Below are 9,799 nucleotides of genomic sequence, written 5' to 3'. Positions count from 1 at the left end.
AGATCAACAGTCCCTCCAAACTTCCCTTCTTCCCACAGTGTATAACGTGGCCAGCTCTTGTAAGGCTCAGAAAGAACTAAAATAAATAAGCAAACATGCAGGGGGTTTCCTGCACCTGTCACGAGGGGCTGGAATGCCAGGGTGAGCCAGGTGTTTCATAACCACCCCTAAAGACAGTGAACGAAAAAGAACTTGCTGACAATGGAAAAGAAAAACACAACCCCCTAAACACACCCGAGACACCCAAATGCCTCTCAAAGTGGGAACGGTTGGAGAACAGCTCTCATGCCCCCTATCCCCCCACCCCATGACACTCACGACGTCACGGCCAGTTCCACACGTTACACTCAGCTCTGAACCCTGCAGTGTCTTCCAGGAGGCAGACCTGGGCAGGTCTGAAGCCAAAGCCTGGGGAAGAGAGGCAGCCATGTTAATACCCGCCCTGGGACTGAAGGGAACATGGCCAGCAAACCAAGTTCCAGGGGAAGATTTCCTGTTGTAACAACTCTGCTGAAGCGCGGCGAATGCAGTCAGAGGTTAGGGCAACTCTGGCTTCCTAGGGGCTGGAGGTTCCTTCTCGTCAGAGGGCATCTGTGCTTGGGCAGCCTGGAAGAGGCCATCCAGACCCATGGAGCCAATGAAAGGGTGAGGGGAGTTAGCCGGGAAATGGCTCAGGGCCTCTTTTTGTCCTCCTTCAAAGTTATAAGAGTTAGCCATGGTGGCACACACTTTTAATCCCAACATTCAGGAGGCAGAGGCAGGCAGATCTCTGAGTTCAACTCTAGCATAGTTTTGTCTATTCAGTGTGCTCCAAGCTAGCCAGGACTACCTAGTGAGACTGTTTCAAGAAAAAATGCAAAATATCAAAACGATATAAAATCTTGACCCCAGAACCTTAGAAGGTGACTTTATTTGGGAGCAAGGTCTCTGCAGACACAGTTAGTAGTTAGGTAAGAAGAAATTACGCTGCAGTCTGGTGGGCCCTACCGGGACATAGGGAAAGTGGCTGTGGGGAGATGGGGGCAAATTGCGTGGATGTACCCGCAAGCCAAGGGAAGCCAGAGATTGCCAGAAACCACCAGCAGCCAGGGAGAACTCAGGGTACCGTCTTTCCTTCAGAACCCCTAGAATAAGCTGATGGCAGCGGTCTAGCCTCCACTGCTGGGAGGGAATGAGCTTCTGCAGTTCCCAAGCGTCTAGCCTGTGGCAATTGTCACCTGGGCCCTGAGGTAACTGAAGTCAGGGAGTGGATGGCTTCATCTCAGAGTAACAAGAGTCCTCACTGAGGACGCAGTGACTGCCATGTCCCTACACGATCTGGCTTCTCCAGGACAGCTGACTAGTTCGCAGGGCTGACAGCGGATAGCATTAGGATGGGCAAGCCGTTTGTTTAGGGACGTTGGAATCGGGAGTGGTGGAGGACACCTGGAGAAGCTCAAGGGGACCTTTGTCAGCGGCCATTCCGCCACATGAAGAGAGCACACCGTTCAAGAGGGCAGCAGAGCTGAAGCTTCCTCCTCCCCATGGAGGACCTGCGGGCCGTGGGCCTCCCTGCTAGGCTGTATGTATCTCCCACTGGGACATTTAAGAAACTACCTTGGAGTCCCGGATCACGTGGAACTTCAGATACTCCTTCAGCTTGTCCTTGTTGTCTTGATTGAACAGGAAGTCCCGCTGCTCTGGGGGTAGGGCTTGGAGGGCTTTGTCCGTGGGCCAGAAGAGGGTGACTGGGGTGTGGATGGGGTCGGTGATGACGCTCAGCAAGCCCGAGTCCTGAAACAGAGATGCTGTATTCCTTACAGTGCACGTGCTGTGTCTCTCTGTGGCCTGGACAGTGGCTTGTCAGAGTCTACGTGTCCCAGAGTGACACAGCCAGGAGGTAGAGCGCTGCACCCCAACCACTCAGAACCCCATTTCCTTAAAAAGCAACCCAGGGAGTCAGGCTCTAAGCTTTTGTTAGTAGGAAAGTAAACTTCAATGACTATCTTATTTTTGATACTACTTCTGTCCAAATATCTTAACATCTCAAGGCTAGTTTTTATTTTTCTCACATTTCATTAAAAATCCTATATAATATTGAGACATGTACATTTGTCTATATAATTTTAAGATAAAATGTACCCCAAAGAAATGTTAAGATGAACAGGAGAAATCATTTTGAGAGCCTTATGTGGTATGGGAACATCACATATATTCATTTTCCCCTGGGAAGTAGGCTTTATGACCTCTGTTGAGCCCTTGACAGGTTTGATAGTTTGCTCTAAAACTATCCAACCAGACCCTGCTGAACAGGTGGAGGGTGACTGTAGAGCTCTGGGGGTTGCAACATTCTTGGATAGTCTCATTTAAAAAATACTACATTTGCTTATTTCCTGGAAGGTGTGTGTGGAGGTCAGAGGGCCGCTTATAGAAGTTGGTTCTTTCCTTCCATAATACAAAAAAAAAAATCATTGGGTTTTTCATTTTGAACAAGTTGAACCTCAACTTCTAACCAGCTCCCTAGAGAATCTGACACTCGGCTCTTCTGGGGAATTGAGGACCTAATGTAGAGATTATGGACTGTGCTTTGTGGGAAACCAAGTTTCTTGGAGCTCTTTGGGGATTGGTCAGTATGGAGCGCCTCTCGCAGATATAAACACAAGCAGACCTAACAAGGCAGAGTTTCAGGTGGGCTGTCCCCAAGTGCTCTTTCCCCTTAGAGTTTTACCTGTATTAACTTGCTGAATCTGGTGTAGCCACGGTTCATCGCCACTGTAGTAAGATTCTGGTGCAAAGATAAGGAAGGACATGAAACCTCTCATCTTCCAAGTGCGTCCAGCCGTTTGACACTGTGACGTGACATGGCCGTCTACAAAGTTCATCCTTGAGAACTGTGCCGGGAAAACTGGACACCACATCTTCTATGATTGGACAAGGGTGCCTTCTTGAGGTGGCACTCTTACTCAGGGGACGGAGATACAAAAACAAATCTAATATCCTAAGAAAGTTTGTTATTTTGTGAAGGGCCACATTTATGGCTATCTTGGGACACATCTGCGGGGTGAACATGCTCACTTTGGACAGTTTACCAAGTGCTGTAAGAAACCAACTGCATACAACAGTGGTCACAGCAGGGCTGGGCTCTCCATTGGCTAATGAGCAACCAGGGCTGGGCTCTCCATTAGCTTGTTAGTGACCAGGGCCGGGCTATCCGTTGGCTAATGAGCAACCAGGGCTTGGCTCTCCATTGGCTTATTAGCAACCACAGCAGCTTTCTCCTGCCCATGCTTTTCTGCACTGCAGAGGCTGGAAAGCTGGACCCAACATTTTCCAGACTCTCTTGCTGCTAGAAGTCCACAGGCAACGTAGGGTCAACTAAACCTGAACACCGTGGAGATCTGTTGCTGGAAAGGAACAATGTGAGTGAGGTGCAGCAAACAGGATGCTAGGCCTCCTAGAGTCCAGAGGTGTGGGTGTGAGCTGTTTAGTCTCTGGTCCCCTGGGAGGACAGGCTGGAGAGGGGGAAATCTGAAGAGCTGTAACAGTCAGAATGGCCCTAGGGTAAGGCTAGAGGTCCTTTGTTTTAGGATTTTCTAGTTTGCTTTGTTTCTACCTGTGTAGCATTGAAATTAGACCATGGCCTCCAAAAGATTTATTCATATACACAATATCTTAAGAAACTCCTTTTTGTAAGTGAGGTTTAGTGGATTATGCCACCTGCAATGAAGGAGAGTGGCCAATACTGGTAATTAAAACAAACTGAACTAGGCCTGGTTCATGAAATGTTTGAGACCTATCTGGGCTGCAAGAGTGAGTTTAAGACTAGCCTAGCCAAATTAATAAGACCTTGTCTCAAAATAAAAAATGAAAAAAGGATGATTTTGTATTTCAGGGAGAAGGCATTTGCCTACCAAGTACAAACCCTAGGTTCAATTTCTTAGTACCAAAAAAAAAAAAAAAAGAATCAAATAAATGCATAAATAGTTAAAATTGTTCTTTCTGTCCACCAAGAAGTTTTATTCCAGGCTTAGCTTTAGGATATCTAGTTATCCACACATTCCCTTCCCTCTTTCCCCTCCCATTTCTCCCCTTTCCTTCTCCAAGTCTATATAAGACCATCTTCTCTTGTGGACACTAAAAGAAACATAAAATGAATTATTTTTAAAAACATTGTCAGGAGATAGGGTTTTACTACATTGTCAAGGCTGGCATGGAACTCCTGGGCTCAAATGACCCTCCTACTCAAAGCTGCCAAGTAGCCGAGACTGTGGCACACAGCACTGCCCCCAGCTAGAATCCACCTACTGACTTCAATGACCTTGGCCGGACGTAACAGGACAACGGTGCTCCCAAGTGATGCCAGAGCTGAGCTGACAACACTGGCATCACCTGCTGGAGGGTGACAGTGGGGTACCTACCAGAACCCTGCCTGAAGCATCTTTGGGGGTGATGAGCAAGTTCTGGGGAGACAGCAGTCTGTCTATGATGTGGATGACGCCATTGGTGCTGATGATGTCACCGGACAGGACCTTCGCCTTGTTGTTTATGTACACGGCACCCTGAAGACCAACGAAAGCATAGACATGAGCACAGAGAGCCTGCACAGACTCCTTCCCCACAGAGCCAGCGCTCGTCATCAGGGCAGAGCCCGATGGTCCATGCGATGTAAGCATGTATTTATTACTATCCTAGAAGGACAATGGAGACAAGGATGCAGTCTTTACCTGTGAGGGCAACAGTGGAAAATGTATAGTCAGCCAACCTGGCTAGGTGCTCATTTCAACAGAATTCTGAACGCTCACAGAATACACAGCCCACACCAGTGTGTCCTTGGCATCACCCATCCTCCACTCCGGCTGCGCTGTCTGGAGCTGCCTTGCCTCTGAGTCTGAATTCCAGTTCAACTGTCTTTTCGCTATGTGACTTTGAACAAGCTACTTAACCTTCTTGAGTTCAGGTTCCGTATTTGGAAATCGGGGACAATGATGCTATTCACGTCACGGGGCTGCTGGGCAGCCCGAATCGGTGCATGCAAAGTCCTCAGCACCGCCCTACGCAGAAATCACTCAGCAGTTAGCCATTATCGCTGCTGTTGTCACTTGGGAGGGGAAGTAGGCCATCTGGAGGACGAGGACAGCACCTTCCTGAAGTGGCTGCTCTTACCTGAGAGACAGAGATGGAAATGGGCTCGCCTTGAAGGGTCACGGCACTTGTGGTCACTTTGAGGTTTTCCAGCAGCAGCTGTTGGCAGGCAACCACGTGATACCGGAGAACCTGGGACATGAGGCCCTGCGCATCCCAGTCTTTAATCTGGAAAAGAGGCCAGGGAGGTTGGCCAGTGCCAGGAGCCTGCTGCTAGAACCTTCTTTCTGCTCTCCTATTTCCCACACTCTCAGCTAGTGTTGAGTTAGGCAAGGGGGTCAGCTGAGCCAGCACTGCTTGAAGGATGCCAGTGTTCTATGACGTTCCACAGAAAAGAATTTTCTTGGGAAATATGCTAGAAGAGACCATAGGAGGGCCCTCCTAGAGAGGAGGCAGGGTTAGTCTTCAGGGTTGGAGAGGCTGTGGTATGTATCTATTTGGATTCAAAACACAAAGAGTACAATTATGAAGTCGCTGTAATAAAAAGCTCACACAACTCCAGGCAGTGGTGGTGCACACCTTTGATTCCAGCACTTGGGAGGCAGAGGTGGGTGGATTGAGGCCAGTCTGGGCTACAGAGTGAGTTCCAGGACAGCCAGGGCTACACAGAGAAACCCTGGCCCTGTCAACAACAACAACAACAACAACAACAACCCCACAAAACTTTGTCTTACTCCTTGGAGGGTTTAAATTAAAATAACCAAAGGTCAAATGAATGTAAACATTATTCTCGTGCCTTTGATTTGCTGGTACCGAAAATCTATGTGTAGAGAGAGAGGCAGCGTGTGCAGAGGCTAGGAACAAGTCCCTACTCAGCCACCCTCCAGCCACGGGATACCAGCATCGCGTCCCTCAGGGTTCTTTACTGTGAAATGGAGATGGTGCTCAGCGGCAAATCTGACATGAGGGTAGACGGAATACACGTAGACCAGACCCCGTTCTGAGTGTGCTTATCTGTAACGATGTCAGTCAGCTGTAACAGTGTTTATAGGCTACCTGCCAGGGGCACAGTGAATGTCAGAGCAGCGGGGGTTCTGGTAATTGCTGCAGCTCAAGACCTATCTAAATCCCTTTGACCCTGAATCTTTTCTGCACCCCCCTTTTTTTTCAGTCTTTAGAGAATTTGGATCCCTTGATGACTTGAGACTTCTCCAGGTTCCTATGCTGTCTAGGCCTTTAGAAAGCCTCTGGCCAGTGGTGCCCCAAACCCAAAGGCCTGCCAGGGGTCTTCCCACAGAAGCAGTCCCTTCTACTGCTGCTCAGCTCTACCTGAGACTAAATCTCTTGCCCACACACACCACCATGGCGCGCTCTAGGCCACGCCTTTCCACAAGCCCTTCTCCAGTCTCAGCCTGCTGCTCACCCTGGACTCCTGATCGAAGGAAGCAGATGAAGGAGCAAACACGGTGAAGGGGCCGGGTCCAGCCAGCTCTCGGACAGCATGCTCCTGCAGGAAGACAGGTGGGGCCACATGTCACTCTTTTGCAGACCAACCTAGCGGCTTCCTCTCTTGTGACCACAGGCCAAGGCTCAAAGACATGCCAGAGTCATTGCTTTTGTCTCAAAGTAAACCTGGATACTATGCCATCAAAATCATATTTTTTTTTCTAATTGTAAAATTAACATGTAATTGTCAGATAAACGATTCTGGAAGCAGAGTAGCTAGAAGGTGACAACTCCCCCATGACCCCTGTCAAAGATGACTCCTGCTTCTCCTCTCCACATGATGGTTACAACCAAGATGACTCATTTAACCGGCTGGCCGTCTTCTTGCCACCCAGGACTGTAGGGCTGCTGTGCTGTTTGCTTCCTCTTCAGTGCACCTGGGAGCTATGCGGATGGTTCCCAGAGGGTCAGCGTGCTCTTACTGGCCAGTCATGCCACTGAGAGAGTTAACTGTGACTGTCCACTTTTGGGTTAAGAAGCCCCCACTGACCGAGAAGTACACTCGGTGGGTGTACCTGAGAGGCTGTTTGCACAGACAGGGGAGATTCTGGGGTCTGACCTAAAGGAAGGGTTACTTCCTCTAGGGAAGTACCTACGGCAGACTTCACCAACGGCCAACAACTGTTCATGGCTGTGTGGCTGACTGTATCTAAGGCAGACTTCACCAATGGCCAACAGCTGTTCATGGCTGTGTGGCTGACTGTATCTAAGGCAGACTTCACCAATGGCCAACAGCTGTTCATGGCTGTGTGGCTGACTGTATCTAAGGCAGACTTCACCAATGGCCAACAGCTGGGCTGCTGCCATAAATCCTAGTTCTGGACTGTCTTCGGTCCTCCGTGACTTCAGAGGCTACAGCTTTATGTTATGTCTTGCTGGAGACCTGGCATGTTGATACTTGTATGCCTACATGTGCATACACATATATGTAGTTCAGTATAAACACACATACACGGAGATTTACATGCACACATATTCTAGAGGTGGACACTGAATGCAGGCCTGGCACAGGCCTCAGCAGACAGACGGTTCTTACCTGCAACTGGAAAAAGTACTGTGACGTTGTCGGGTTCTGAGGGAGTTCCTGCGAACGAGGACGGGGAGCTGTCACTCCAGCTGTGACTCACAACAGGAATATAGGGCTGTAGGGACAATCTGTCCACTGGACAGCTCCCTGACGGTGACCGAGGGACACACTTGAGTCCCAGCTCCTTTCTGCAATCTTACCTGATTTACAAAAGAAAGAGCCTACCATGCCTCAACGCACAGAACTGTATAGGCATATCAAACATACCAAATATAGTTGAAATCTTGTAAAGGCCGGTTATTATTTATGGCAGAACTGGCCTCCCTGACAACAAGAATGTTTGATCAGAATGCTTTGGCCCCTCTTTTAACCATTTTATATGTTTATAATATGTAGAAACCAGAAAGTATCACACTGCCTCTTCCTCTATCTGCAGTATAGGCAGATGAGGGCAAATGGCATGTGTGCACACATGTGCTCCCACCACAGATATACCAAACACACTCCCATATACCTGACACACATAAACACATACCATACACCCATGCATGCCACACAACACCACACATATACCCACATACCCCCATATGCCACATACAAATACCTCATCCACTCACACCTCCCCCATAATACCATAAATACACCACACCCCATAATCCATACCCCCTCATACATCCCAGATATCATACACACATATACACACACAAGACACCCCATACATTCCATAACCCTACACATACACATCATCTGCCACATGCTCAGTACACAACACATATACTATACTCACATACACACAAACATAATACTCCACAGATTATACCCCACCACACACTCTCCCATATATCATGCACACATACACACACCCATCATTCATTCCACATGCCATGTACCACAAATACATCATACACAACATACACAGACATGCATACCATATTATATACACACATCATACACCACAAATACATCAGACAACATACACAGACATGCATACCATATTATATACACACATCATACACCACAAATACATCAGACAACATACACAGACATGCACACCATATCACACACACATCATACACCACAAATACATCATACATACATATACCATATGCTACACATATCATACACCACAGATATACCATACACCATACACACAGACACATGCCATATATCACACACACATATACTCCACATACCAAACACACTCCATACTTCACACACACATATACCACATACATGAAATACAAACCACTCATATCATCCACTACATACAGCACATGTACATCACACATATCAATACTACAAATGCACCACACACACATGTGCCAACATCCACACACTGCACATAGTATATCACACAGTCACCACATAGAGTATACACATGCCACACCACATACCATACACCCACACTTACGTTACGTCATATAAATGACATGCACAGTCACCACATTCTGTAGCCCATATCGGATATATCACACATATCACACACGTCTATTGACACACCAACCCAGAGCACAGCAATGCTCTGGCGTTACTGCCTGCCCTGTGCTCCTGACATCCACCACCATATTCAGTTCTGCAAGAACGGCTGTCCTTATCATTTTCTTTCCCAGATCCCGAATGATGCGCAGAAAAGTGGCATCACTAGCTCCGCGTCACAGGGCTACTCCCTGCAGAGCTGAGTCCAAACCCAGGGGTCTCTGACTCCAGAGCTCTGTTGGCCTTAATGGTGACACCACTCCCTTCCCAGGCCACAGGAGTTTCCCTGGGTAGGGAAAGCTCTTCTCACGGCAACCTGGACTCTCAGACATTTGGGACGTGGGGTTTACTTCCGGGAGACTGAGTGTTACCCCGTAGATGCTGCTGCGGCAGACGAATCCGTCTCCTGTGTAGTTCTGCTTGCAGGTGCATATCCTCTGATCTTGTCCAGTGTGAGTGCAGGTGGCAAATGGGCTGCAGCCGCCATTGTTCTGGTAAGATTGCCAAGAGATGGAGAGGCTCAATTAGACCAGTAGATCCACCAGCCTTGTGAATGTTTGCTAAGCCATTTTGTGATGGAATTTGTATTCTGAGGGATGTGAGCAGAATACTAGTCTGGGATGTGCAAAGAGCTGGGCTCAGTCCCTAACCGCACACACGCACACACTCACACACACACACTCACATACATACACACATACACACACATACACACACATACACACACAT

The 9,799-nt window shown here is 48.2% G+C and overlaps 1 protein-coding gene across 1 annotated transcript in view; it reads right to left on the bottom strand.

Annotated features, from left to right (window-relative positions):
* The window catches only part of Stab2 (stabilin 2), a 135,569-nt gene that overhangs the window by 28,428 nt on the left and 97,342 nt on the right, over nucleotides 1-9,799 (bottom strand). The window contains exons 45-53 of the mRNA XM_026784626.1: nucleotides 9,442-9,561; nucleotides 7,604-7,651; nucleotides 6,485-6,568; nucleotides 5,143-5,289; nucleotides 4,398-4,538; nucleotides 3,086-3,088; nucleotides 2,708-2,764; nucleotides 1,597-1,773; nucleotides 313-408 (exon numbers count right to left, since the gene is read on the bottom strand). Of these exons, the coding sequence (XP_026640427.1) occupies nucleotides 313-408; nucleotides 1,597-1,773; nucleotides 2,708-2,764; nucleotides 3,086-3,088; nucleotides 4,398-4,538; nucleotides 5,143-5,289; nucleotides 6,485-6,568; nucleotides 7,604-7,651; nucleotides 9,442-9,561 (873 nt within the window). The remainder of the gene's footprint in view (nucleotides 1-312; nucleotides 409-1,596; nucleotides 1,774-2,707; nucleotides 2,765-3,085; nucleotides 3,089-4,397; nucleotides 4,539-5,142; nucleotides 5,290-6,484; nucleotides 6,569-7,603; nucleotides 7,652-9,441; nucleotides 9,562-9,799) is intronic.

This window comes from Microtus ochrogaster, chromosome 24, assembly GCF_000317375.1.
Source record: "Microtus ochrogaster isolate Prairie Vole_2 chromosome 24, MicOch1.0, whole genome shotgun sequence".
Lineage (NCBI taxonomy): Eukaryota > Metazoa > Chordata > Mammalia > Rodentia > Cricetidae > Microtus > Microtus ochrogaster.
This window is presented reverse-complemented; position numbering and strand designations above follow the sequence as displayed.